The 13,367-nt window shown below is 36.6% G+C and overlaps 2 protein-coding genes across 3 annotated transcripts; one reads left to right on the top strand and one right to left on the bottom strand.

The window, feature by feature from the left end:
* Position 1: 1 nt before the first annotated feature.
* On the bottom strand, positions 2-7,117 carry alg3 (ALG3 alpha-1,3- mannosyltransferase). Its single transcript, XM_079451562.1, has 9 exons — positions 6,831-7,117; positions 6,357-6,456; positions 5,428-5,575; positions 4,785-4,945; positions 4,411-4,531; positions 4,084-4,289; positions 3,888-3,964; positions 2,202-2,346; positions 2-2,128 (listed from the first exon to the last, which is right to left on the bottom strand). The coding sequence occupies exons 1-9, from the start codon at positions 7,006-7,008 to the stop codon at positions 1,960-1,962; spliced, it is 1,305 nt and encodes a 434-aa protein (XP_079307688.1). The 5' UTR covers positions 7,009-7,117; the 3' UTR covers positions 2-1,959.
* A 563-nt stretch (positions 7,118-7,680) lies between these two features.
* On the top strand, positions 7,681-11,769 carry mul2 (mitochondrial E3 ubiquitin protein ligase 2). Of its 2 annotated transcripts, XM_079451563.1 has the most exons (5): positions 7,681-7,813; positions 8,251-8,383; positions 9,463-9,550; positions 9,638-9,758; positions 9,855-11,769. In XM_079451563.1, the coding sequence occupies exons 2-5, from the start codon at positions 8,267-8,269 to the stop codon at positions 10,570-10,572; spliced, it is 1,044 nt and encodes a 347-aa protein (XP_079307689.1). In that variant the 5' UTR covers positions 7,681-7,813; positions 8,251-8,266; the 3' UTR covers positions 10,573-11,769. The 2 variants fall into 2 exon arrangements, with proteins under 2 accessions (XP_079307689.1, XP_079307690.1); XM_079451564.1 differs by lacking the exon at positions 7,681-7,813 and having other exon boundaries at positions 8,201-8,383; positions 9,855-11,565.
* The last annotated feature ends 1,598 nt before the right edge of the window (positions 11,770-13,367 follow it).

A 13,367-nucleotide genomic window follows, 5' to 3' on the forward strand; every position in this document is an offset into this window, starting at 1 on the left:
CATAATTTATTCACCCTAATCCAATCCAAATCTGTATACATTTCTTTGCTCTGATAAACACAGGGAAAGGCATTTGGAAAAATGCTTTTAACCGAAAAGTTCTTAGCCACCATTGAATACCATAGTAGGAAAAATGGCAATGGTCAAAGTGCCCCAGAACTGTTTGCTTTCCTACATTCTACAAAATATCTTTGTTGAGAACAAAGAAACTTCCTACTATTATAGTTTAATTTGCGAGTTGAGTTTATCATTTACTCAGACCCACCCCATGCAGGCTGTACCTTTGAATGGCCTTCTATCGAATTATGCAGTAGATTGTCATTTCCAGTAATGTAGGTCAGAGAGAATGTTCTTGTAGCAATATCAAATCATGTGATCATACCTTGATCTGTAAGAGTCTGACTAGTTTATTCTAACTAGTTTATTTTATTCTAGTGATTCTTTTTGCTGTCCATTGACCATTCCTGCTTTCTGGTTAGTGATTGATTTGTGTGTTTAAATACGAATGCTTGCTTTGCCTTATAATATTTCTGATTGGAAATCTAGCAATCTGCGGAAATCTAATGTACTCAAATTTGCTAAACAGGCAATGATTTGAATCTGTAATATTGACTGTTAAGCCATGTCAAAGATTAAAATTAGTGTTTAGGAAGCCAAACTATGGTATTTTTTCGTGCAAGATAATAAAATAACTAGGGATGAACCGATACCATTTTTTAAAGACCCGAGTATGCGTACCAATATATTTTTCTGGTACTCGCTGATGCAGATGCCTGTTCCTTTTTACAACACAGTGAGACAATTAGAAATAGAATAGCTTCATAATTACAAACAACTCCACCTTAAACGCATTATGAAAAAATAAAAAGTATGTTATTTTTACAACCTTTCAATGCAAATTTCACAAATTTCTGTCAGTTCGGTCACCTGATACTGGTCTCGGTGCATCCCTTAAATTAACATCAATGAAATAATAATTTCAGTTTTCAATCATTTTCAGAACTGTATTTTGAAATTTAACATACAGTCTATCATGTCATTTTAAAACGATAATCTGCCATTACTTATTTTTAACACATTGGTCAATGACTTTTATGTTGTTTCTACTTTGAAATCCATGCTGATGTCACAGATGCTAAAGGCACAGTCACATATACCACGATCTGGAAAACTCTGTTTTGTTACACTGATACATACTAGCTGTAAAGCAGAAACAGAACGTAAAAACCCAATTCCAAACAAAGCAAAGATCAGTCAATCACACTTTATCTCAGCAAAATACAAACTGCACTCCAAAAACGATGTGTGCATATCATGCTTAATTTCACTCTTGCTCCAGAAAATGAAAAACAGCACAACAGTCAGAAAAAGCAAAGGCAGTAAACAAATGCAAGAGCTAAACTCAAACTCTAAAGAAATGCAAAAGAAGATCTACTTAATTTCTTTGTGCCCAATAAATAACATTTTGGCGAGCTTGTTAAGCTTATGAAAGTAAAAATGGAAACGAATCCCTGAATATTTTGACATTAAATCAATAAAGCTATAATTTAAAAAGAAGCTTAATGTCACAGTACTATCGTAGGTAAAATGAAAATGTGTTCATGTGCCAACAGCAGAGCTAAGAGTTTAGTTCTCAGATTGTTGAAATGCAGTTTAACAAACCGATACATTTTTTAAAACATCCTTATCTTTGAATCCACACATTCACATTTCAGCCTCCTACATCCTCCTGGACCGATAATTGGGCCTCAAAAAGTCCTGAGAAACAATGTAAACACTCTGTCCGTAACATATATTAACTTAATACATACTACATCCGTTAACTATCCACACTGACTTGAGTGTCATGGTACAGATGATGGACCGTGTTTGCACCCAAAGTACAAGGCTCTTGTGGATCTGTACCCAGCGGCCCTTATGGGACGTTGCAGGGGCGGAGGACATGGATCAGGCCCGGGTTCACTGGCTCTTAGCCTTGTTTTCTGGCCGGTGAGAAGGAAGAGCAGGGGTCGGGTTGATCCACAAGCAGAGCAGGATGATGAGATGGCAGACGTGCAGCGAGAGAGAGCTGTATGTGGTGGAGGGATAAGTGTTCCAGGAGAGCTCTATCAGACCTAGAATCAACACCCTAAAAACAAAACACAGATGACTGAGAAAGATGCAAAAATTGTCTTTTTCAAAGGTTTGTGCATTTGTTTTACCTGAGCAGGTGAGCAAGCTTTTTGACTCCTCCACTCCACAGCAGGTAAGGAAGCGTATGGAAGTACCAGACATAAAACTGATAGTGTAAAGATCTGCTGAAGCACATCCCGATGAAGTTAGAGGTGAACAGAATCAGAACAGTTTGTATGACCTGGGTTAAAGATTTTTTTTTAAGTTGTATTATGTCAGTTTCGTCTGAACCGCTAGTTTTGGACTGGTCTTCAGAAAACATTAATACAATATTTTAAAATCACTTGCAAAATAACTAGTTTTTATTTTATATGGCCATAGACACCATGATAGAGCTGGACAAAGGACGCGGCGACTCTACAAAATTTCAGCTGCTATTAGATTTTTAATAATAAACTTAAATCTAAACTTTTTTCATCTGGACTTGTTATGCAAGCGCTGTCGAACTTGTGCAGAGGGGAACTGGAATCCCCTGGTTAGGCCTGGTTTCCCTCTGAGGTTTTTCTTTTCCTCCAATGGAGTTTTGGGTTCCTCGCCACCGTTTGCATACTGTTTTGCACTGTTTGCCTCGCCGGGTGGAGCTGCTAGAATTTCATAGTTTTCTTTAACACTACATAAAGGAATTTATAGTCTGTCTGATATTTGACCTGTGTTTTGACTTGCGTAACCTTATATGTTTTGCTTATAGTAAATATGTTTTCTTGTACAGCTGCTTTGTAACAATGAAAATTGTAAAAAGCCCTATATAAATAAAGTTGACTTGACACCAGTCCTGCTTGAAGTTCCAGCATGGAATGGTGGAGTTCCATGCATATATGGTGGAGTTTGTCTTTAAACAGTGTCCCCAACAACTTGGGATGGAGGTGCAGTTTCCCTTTATTTTTATTAAATGCTTTCTGATATGATTACTGCAATTTTCCATCAGTGCTCTTTGAAGAATCTTTTGCCACTCAAATTCTTCTCGCTGTGCATTGAGAATATTTTATGTCATTCCACAGCCCTAGACTTCACCGATTGTTTTTTTCTGAAGTCTGTACTGTTTTAGACAAGAAACTAATGTGATTTAGTTGACCGATGACAACAGCAAAAGGGCGGGGCTTGTGCTTATGAAGGCTTTAAAGGCCTTTAATGGAATCGATTCTAACCTTTGGATTCGACTTTCGATTACCAACACCTTGGAATCAATTCTATTTGGAATCAATCCCAGCCATATAAATAGCTCCTTCAAAGGTTAGAAAACATAACGCTTCATTATATAATGTCTTTATACACCTCTGAAGACATAGTTATGCATATTATCTTGCATACTCCAAACAAATTACACCGCACCTGTCGGCGCCAGAATGGATATGTCTTATTTTGTAAATGAAACTTCCTGTCTGTCATTTACGTCACTGGTGTATGTGTATTTAACCAGCATTTTGGGTGTTGGACAGAATGGAGTAGGGGTGAGTAGATGGGATGCTGTAACATAGTAACAGTAGCACGGTCATTACAGTAACAACGTACTGTGAAATTAAACTATAAACTGTACTATAACTTAAATTTATGTGTAGTTATTCTATTTTTCTTTACTGCTTTATTTGTCTTCATTATCATCCTGTACCAGACATCAACCTGCAATAAAGCTAAAATGGAACTCGTCAGCTCTCAAATCACTCTACTTAGCCTCTAAGCGGCTAAATTAGGGTCGCTATAGCACCTTTAAAGGATATGATCAGCATTGAGCTTCTGTGGACTTTCTTTTCTCTCAGAGGGTTCCTTTAGAATAGACCAAATACTGTTTCCAGGCCTGTAATAAGAACAGATTTAAACAATCAGGACCAACAGATCTGTAACATATCTGGTTTGTACCAAAAAACACTACTGAGAGCCAAGTATTTAAAATCTGTTCAAATTGTTTTCATTTACCTTTTCCATCTCTTAAGAGCGAAAAGGACAAGTGTGGTCATATGAACCAGAAGCAGGACGAGATGGAAGTATCGACTCAAAAACACTTCCTCGGGGAGAAAACGCCAGTTCACAGTCCACTCGAAAAGAAACTGCCTGCCCAGGTCAAAGGCCCGACTAGCATAACCTACAGGGTTCACCAGGAGAAACGGCAGCCCCAACAGCAGCTGTGGAAAAGACAAATGACAGAAGATATGTAACAGTGTTACATAAAATCAAAACAAAGCATGACAGTTGAATGACAGTTGAATTCTGCATATTTTGTCAATGTGTGTGTTTGTGTCTAACCTGGATAACAGCACATAGAATGAGTTTGGGCAGAGCATTCCACAGACCAAATTCACACAGGAGGAGGAATAACAGACCCGGTGCGAATAGAAGAACATTCATCTTCACAGACACAGCTAAACTGTCCACAGAACAGAAAAAGATTTGCTTTAAATGCACATACAAAGCTTACTGCACATTAACTATTGAGGTGGGAGAAACCTAAAGCTCAAATCCTAAATAGTACATTCTAAAAGTGAAATAATTTATGAATACGTCGTAATATAAAGTAAAACGATTGATATATATAATGGTATAGAAACAGGCTTATATTTAAACTGGGCCTACATTATCACCCTTCATTCTTCTCTTCAACCGGAGTAAAATGTACTTGCCTATACACAGCACATCCGAGAGTCCAGTGGCCATCCAGAAAGAGATTGATGGCACCGAATAGCAGCATCATTGCTACAGGATCATTAAAAAGACGTAATACAAAAATAGAGTGGATCCGATATGAAGCACAGCAGATGAAGAAAAACACATATGGTGGAACCTACAAAAGACAGACGACAAATATGAACACACAGATCAACACTATTAATAACAAGTGGTTACCACAATTGCTTAAATTCTGTCATCATTTACTCACCCTCAGATTATTCCAAACCTGTATTTCTTGGTTCTGCTAAAAACAAAGAAAGATATTTGGAAGAATGTAAGCAACCAAAGAGATCTCGTCTCCCATTGACTCCCACAGTATTTATTTTCCCTACAGACTCGTATAGTATTTATTTTCCTACTATGTCAGTGAATGGGGGATAAGATCTATTTGGTTATGGACATTCTTCCAAATATCTTTCTCTGTGTTCAGCAAAACAAAGAAATTTGAACAGGGTTGACACAACCTGAGGTTTCTGGGTAAAATATCCCTTTAAGAAACAACTTTCATTACCTAAATCACGATGAAGCAGCTATTGCTTATCATAGAGGTTTAAAACGGAATAAAAATGGAGTTTGGTCACTTAGGCGTCTCACCTTTTTAGTGCGATGGTAAATGCGGAACACAAGCAGAAGAGTGATGAGGTAGAAGACAGCAAACAAGTACTGGCCGAGACGAATATTCTGCCCATGGTCAGTAATATAATACAGCCCTGTAAAAATATATACAAAGCCCGCGGGATACCTGAAACCCAAATACATACATATAAAGTAAATAGTTGGGTGTGGTCAAGAAATGCTCGGAAAAACGCAAGGATGCCAGTAGATAACAGTGTAACTCAGTATTTTTTTAAATGCCATTGCTTTATACATTTAAAAAAATATCAAAAGACAATTAACGGCAGTTTTTTTCCACTTATTTGCACCATTGCCGAATAGATTAAACATATAAAAATGTCCCAAACAGAACTGACATTACTGCATGCGCATCCGAAAGCCGCAATATGTGTACGTTGTACAAACAAAATACATTCATATACTTATATTACTCATAAAAAAGAATTGCAAATAAATTCCGAAAGCACAGATGTGAAACAAGGTATATTTTCTTTCACTTTCTTGTTTTCTTTCCTCGTTTCAATAGATTACCACAAACTTTTCAGGGAACTTAGGGCAAATGTTTCTCTCAACCTTACGAACCTCAAAGTTTATGCTGAAGGTGTGAAATTGGTTTTGTAAATAAGAATATAATTGTGCAAACATATTGGTTTCATTCATTACCAACTTATATTGCTTTTAATAAAATATCTTGGAATGATTGTGGAATAATCACAAAAATATCAAAAGGGTAGATTTGAAGAAACCGTTTAAAAAAAGCCAAGAGAACTTCTGCAAATTCTAAGCAAATGGTGACGAACTAAAGACTATACACCACACTGACGATGCTAAACCTTTGAATAGAATTGTGCATCTACATTTCTCCAGCTGCCTTTTGGTCAGCGAAAACACACGCACGCAGTACTTACACAAGTGGCCCTGTGTCGCCTTTCAGCTGCGTGTAGTCATATGTGCCGTTTATAACTCCTTCAACTTCATCCATGTATGCTTTCCAGTCGATCTCCGTATCTACAAACATACATTATTACATTCGGTATGGCATATCGCCATTGCATACTGTGTCATGTTGTCAAATTTGCATGCAAGTACTGCGAGATTGACGACACGTGTTTCCCTTTCAGGACACCATCTAAGTTAACCACACTACATGCAATTTTGAACTGTGGCTATAACAGTTGCTTAAAAAGGAACCTTAGTATATAATATATGAATGAATAATACATAAGTGCATTAAAACATAACTCCAAACATGCTCCAGCTTACGACAGTCATCATGGTCGAGTATGGATTTCTTATGGCTGTAGATCCATTAAACAGCAATAAACTATACAGTTTAATAGTTCAGGGATAGTGTGGAAGTATATCATCTGTTCTGAACTTACATGTAACTCTTTGGATCACCCATACGTTTATCCCAATTTCCAAGAACCAAAGCACGGTCGTGATCAAGAACGTGTATTCAGCTTTAAATAACACCAAGTGTTTGTCTTGCCATAACGCGGAAAGTGTTTTATAAAATCTTGACGGTGAAGTAGAAGGCTTCTTCTTGACTCCTGCCATGTTGGCTGCTTTGATGAAGCCGGCGACTAACCGCAATTCCGTAACAAACGTGAAACCTAAGTTTCAAAATACAAGACCCGGAACTGATTTCATTGATCCGACTATCCGTGTCGCTACATCACCTCGAAGACTTTATATATGGACGTTTAATGGGAAATAATTGAGACAACGTCCTAACAATATCCCCATGCTTATTTGACATAAATCTAAATATTTAAAGGTGATACCAAGGTTCTATGCATTTCATGGTGAATTTGTTTCGTTTACAAAAGTCCTTACAGTGATTAAGAAGAAAAATGCAATAAGTCTTTTGTCTACCATAGAAGAATATGATTTAAAAGAAAAACCCTAGCCCCTTATATATTTTTTATTTTATTTGTGTGTGTATTTTATGTACCTGCACCCGTTTTGTACGTTTTATTGGTAAGAACTGTTATTATTGCCATATTGTTTGTACATGAATATTTGTTAAAAAATATAGAAATTTCTGCAGACCCATAAATATACATTTCACAAAACATACCTTCGGTTTCCTGGCTATAATTAATCAGTTAACTTGGCCTTACCAGAACAATGAAACACCACCCGACCACTAACATACAAACATGCCCTATGTTTTTTTTCTACCAAAATATGAATCTATTTAAAATAATTAGAAAATGAACGGTTGACTGGGCAAACTGTTTCGAGGTTAATCAAAGTTTTTCATCAGGCAATATTACCAGTTACCCCAAAAGCTGTCATGTGTACGTAGCACGTGACTAAAATCGCGTTTTCCGGGTATGAAGTGCTGTGAGAGTTAAAGGTACTTTATTCGTCTGTAACCTTTATTTTGGTTGTGCGGTCGTGTAATAAAATACATCGCGTTAGGTTCGAGTCGTGTAAGGTCATGTATGGGGTCCTTTCGCCTTGACAGCCTCTTAACGAATTACCAAAACGAACAACTACTTTGTTCGGTTAATTGTTTTATTATGGCAAAACTTTCATTTTAACTTATCATTGGCGGAATATTTAGCTGCTGCTAATACTGCAGAATTTGTGCAGTCGTTTCCTATAGCCTATATAAATTTTAATTAAACTTATATTTATGATGTTAATAGAGGTTTAATAGGATTAGGGTCATTTTTTAGACCAGTTGACTTTCCCTGTCTATAATAAACTATTCTGGTAAAAGTATAATATAATAAAGTTTTATCTACCTCCTCATATCTGTTCTTTTTGATTTTACTCTGTACTCTGAAGGTTAGACAAGAGGAAGATGGAGGATTTTCCCATTTGTACACTGGAGGTGGTCTGTTTGGGTTCGAGTGTGGCTCTGTCTGGTCTGCTTTACTATATTTACAAGAAGAAACGCAAAACTGTGGACAAACTTAATGTGAGTGACATTGCTGTGTCCTTTTTTTTACAATTGCATTTTTTTAAGTGACTTTGGATTCTTCGAGCTTTCACGAGAGTCCTAAAACACCTTTGAAATATTATGTGGGTTCATGCTAGACTAGGCTGTATTTTAATAGCACAAATGTCATGGGATGAGTCCCAAGCAAGGGTGACCTACAACCCACTGTTATTTCTTGACACCATTATGCCCTTGCACATGACACTTATAACCTGGGTGCCGGCAGGTCAATTTGTTGCGTTTTGATGTCATTGAGTAAGGACGTCATTACTTAACTTTGCAAAACTGAGAAATACCCATTTGCTGCATCCCAATTCTGCTACTTATACTATGCACTAGAAGTATGTAGGGCTGTAGTCAACCAAAGAAATGCTTAGTCGACCAAAGTCCTGTCCTGCAAAGCGATCAGTCGACTAAAAAAAAAAAAAAGACGCGATGTTTTGCATTTTGATTGAACATTTATTAAACAATCGTCATAGAACATTTATAAAACAACAACGAAAAGACATCAATAATACATACAACTATAATAATAATACAATTCTTTGAAAATTAAGTGATTTTTTTTAAATAGCCGAAATTAAAGTATTTAAAGTTGGGGATGAAACATAGGCTAAAAAAAATAGGCAACTGGTCGACCAATGAGAATGTCAGTCGACCAAGACGGCATCGACCGATTAGTCGACTAAACGACTAAAGTTGACAGCCCTAGAAGTATGTACTGTTCTTGTTATGAAAAAGTATATACATTTTTGTGTGTAGCAAAACAATATTGTTGCTAGAAGTTGCCAAATACATTTTAAAAATAGCTACATTTATGTATGAAAGTAAAATTGCCAAGGCAGTCTGAAAACTTGCTAAATCTAGCAACTAAATTGCAAAGTTGGCAACACTGCCTAGGGGTCTTTGCCTGCCATTACACCCCTTTACCACTGAAGTGGTTTGGAGATCTGCAGGCCACTCTCTACAATTATGATATTTGTAAATTAATTGTCTGAATTAATTTAGCAGCACTCTTAAAATACCCGCAAGGGAGTAATTACTAATTTTCATGATAGGAAGCTCCACAACTGCCATTGGATGAGAAGTTGGCAGATCTTTTGAACGCCACCCCAGGGAAATGTCTGCAGTACGTGGTTATCGAGGGTAATCTTCATTCTTCATCATCTGTCGTTGTTTAGTATAAAATATTCTTAATTCAACTTTTAATTTCTGTGTTTTCTATCTCTGTAGGTACAGTGCAGCCTATAGGAGAACCATTAAGGAGTCAGTTTCAGGAAGGAAGTGTCGGTGTCATCCAAAAACTAGTCCTCAGAGAACACAAACTTGTCTGGAATAGTATAGTGCGCACCTGGTAACCTGGTTTCCTATTATGTAAATAAATCAGTCAAATCTTAAATCTTTCTACTCCAAACGTACACATTGTTCTCTTCCTCACCTCATCATGTAGGACAGACAGTGAGCGTGTTCTTCACCAGCGTGTGAATGCTGTGCCATTTAACCTGCTGGGGGTGAACAAGGCGTTTGTGCGTGTGCTCTGCCCTCTGGAAGCCACTGGCCCCAAGATGGAAATCGTCCATGAGAAGTTCCACCAGGCTAGTTATGGCTTCACAGATCTGATTGGTCAATACATGAGCGGAGAGAAACCCAAAGGTCAGTTAGAAACTGAGGAGATGTTGAAGGTCGGAGCATCCCTGACTGCGGTGGGAGAGCTCATCCTGGACACCGACCGTCTCCCCAAACTCCGCCCACCCACAGATGGCTCTGAATACTTCTTGAGCACGGAGGACTTTGAGACGCTGCTGCTGGAGCAGGAGGGACAGGCCGAGGTATGGAGGGTGCTGTCGTGCGTTTGCGCTCTGGCAGGCGTGGCCGTGTTGCTATGGGTAGGCCGCAGGTACTACCGACAATTAATGCTGCGCTGGGAGCAAGAAAAAATGAGGAGGGAATTTGAGTTGACGGGTGCAGGAGAAAGAGGATTGGAAGAGAACGGCGAGGACGTTCCAGAGAATGCATGTGTCATATGCTTGAGTTCTCCACGAAGCTGTGTGTTTCTGGATTGTGGACACGTGTGCTGCTGTTTTCTTTGCTATCAGGCCTTGCCCCAACCCAACTGTCCCATATGCAGACAGATTATCAAACGGGTGGTGCCTTTGTACCAGGCATAATTGTATATAAGTGGATTTGTTTGATTGAGTGAACTTTACTGCTTTAAGAAACGGCTTCAAACGTCAAAACATTGTAATATGCCACTACAAAACTAGTACTGCTTTAAACAACATACGTGTGACCGAATCAAATGCTAAAAATTCTAGATAAGCAGTCACAAGCATCAGAACTGCAATGTTGTTAAAAAAAGTTGCATGAGACATTTGAAAGTTTTGGCGTTTGGATCTGATCTTTAAGCCTGGAGGTTTGTGGTGCAATCAAATTCTTAACATACAACTATCATATTTTTGCATTTTGGTTTTAAACTTGGTAGTACTAAGGTAAGTTTTTTCCAAGCTCAAACTCAAATTTTATTATCAGAAGCATTAAAATTTGTTTTTGATCTCATGCAAGAAGCCTTACTATGACACTCACTGATGAGCTGTTGTTTGCCATGCATGTGTTAAAATGGTTAGTCTTTTACTCTAATTGAGACGATTTATTTATACTGATAAATGTACCTGATGATGTTCAATAGCACAAACAATATGCTTTTTTTTGTTTAGTGCCTTAAGTTACAAATGAGGCTTGTAGAATCTGTTTGAAACTAATTTTGGAAAAAATATTTTCAGTTTTGCTTTATTTGTTTAAGGGTGACTATTTAACTTCATAAATGTTTTGGGTTACTGTCCTTCTAGCAAATGAAACACTACTGTGTATATGTTGTTTTTTGCAAATCTTTATGATTTAAATGTATCTCCCATATTGTGAAATTTCACAGTTACTGTAAATGTGTAGTTAAGATTAAATATAAAACAAGAATATCCTCAGTAAGCCTTTACCATGGTCAAGCTAAGACCTGATGACGCTGCATTAACCAAGAGTTATTTTCATGTCACATGAAACCACTAGAGGGCACAGACGGTCAGACTCTGTATAGGAGATGAAAATACATTTTTAACAGTCCATTCTTCTGCATTTCCCTATCCTCTTTAGGATTAATTGCACCTGTTCTGCACTGGATTTAACAACAGCCGTTTCTTCTTCATTTATTCAAGATTTCAATATTTAAATAATCATATTTTCAATGAGGAGCCAAGTGTGCGGTGGCTGGAGGTTACATACAGGTTAGGAGAAGACATACTGGCAAATTTTACTTTATCACGGTATAGACGGCAACTAATTTGATTGTCCATTAAAAAAAAAGGGACACGGGCAATAAAAGACAATAGCATATGACAAAAGCCACAAAAGTTAAGAGAAAATAGTAGTTCATAGCATATTTAGCGAGGGAAAGTTTGATGATGTTAATAAACCTGCGCTTGTTGAGCAAATCCAGTAATTGTAAACAGTCATAAACCGGATTTGTTGAAATTAGAACTTGTTTTTTACATAATGTACTATTGTCACTCAATTCCACCATTGTAAAGCATTTTGCAACTCAATTTAAGAAATAATCTGATGAAATGTAATTTGAACAGACTATGTCATTTCAAAGTGCATTTAAAAATATGCAAAAAGTGTGAAAATTATAGGGTTTTAAATATTAGCCTAAACCAGAGCTATTCCCCAATTCTTTTTGACAATTTCCTTCATCATTTTCAGTTTTTAAGTGTTATCATATCTAAATATATCATATTTTGAATTGTTATATTTTACTGTCTCACTTATTATGGACATTGTTAGTGGTAGATAAATGTAATAGACATTTAATGACATTTTGTTTAAAATATTTATTTAATAATATAATTTGTTAGTTAAATACTCATTTTTTATTTTATTTTTATTTAAAAACGTAAATAATATATGTACATTTTAGAAAAAATTACTGTTGGATTTTTTAAATATGTCCTACTAAAAAAAGATTTTATTAAGTTAATATAGCTATTTATTTTTGTGAAATTTATTAAGCAACTGGATTATTTTTTAGAGTGTACTTAAGAGTCCGTGGTCTAAGTGTTTTTCAAAGGGAGTACATAGATTTTATTATAATTATCCTTTATACATCTATATATCCATATACTGTATATCCCATATTGTATACCCCCTCTTCTGCATCACTCTTTTGTTCTAATAGGCTCTTTTGAGACTTTTAGATTTTGAGATTAGGTGTTTTTTCTCCTGATTAGAAAATGAGTCAACGATTACAATGCACGAGTCCGCAGAGGCCACTGTGACCGCACACATTTCTCCTAGAGGACATTTACACACAGCCCACGTCTGCCATTACGCAATGCTTACAACCTGTCCCGAGAACTGAATGAAAGAAAAAAGAAAGAAAGACGTTCTTGTCATTGACCTTGAATATGTAAATGTGCTGCAGAACCTGTTATAATGAGCTACGGTAGGCCTATTGATACAAATAGGACAAACTTGTCACTGAAATGCATTGCTGGAAAGTAAAGGCAGGTATTTAAACATTTACATTTTCATGTCCACTGGATTCAAGTTATTTAGGTTTTCGTACGGGCTAAAACTACACTGTAAAACTTTGCTGTAATTTCACAGCAGGTTTGCCAGCAATTTACTGTCGATTTAATGTAAAATGTTGTTTTTATCCATAAATTTACCTAGTATATATTTTTCTTTCATAAAACAAGACCTAATATCTTGGGTAACTTTTCTTGTTATGTAAATGTATCGTAATTTAAGAAGGTTTTACTATTTTAACAGAAAATAAAGGAAAAATGCTTAGGTGTGTTGTTGTGTTAATGCCAATCTCTTGCTCGTTTTGAATCTCAAAAGTCGAAGGGTTTCAATTTTGATTAAAGTCATTGAAAACAGTACTAATTGGAAAGTATATTAAGTAGCTATT

This window comes from Barbatula barbatula (genome assembly GCF_947034865.1).
Source record: "Barbatula barbatula genome assembly, chromosome: 3".
NCBI lineage: Eukaryota > Metazoa > Chordata > Actinopteri > Cypriniformes > Nemacheilidae > Barbatula > Barbatula barbatula.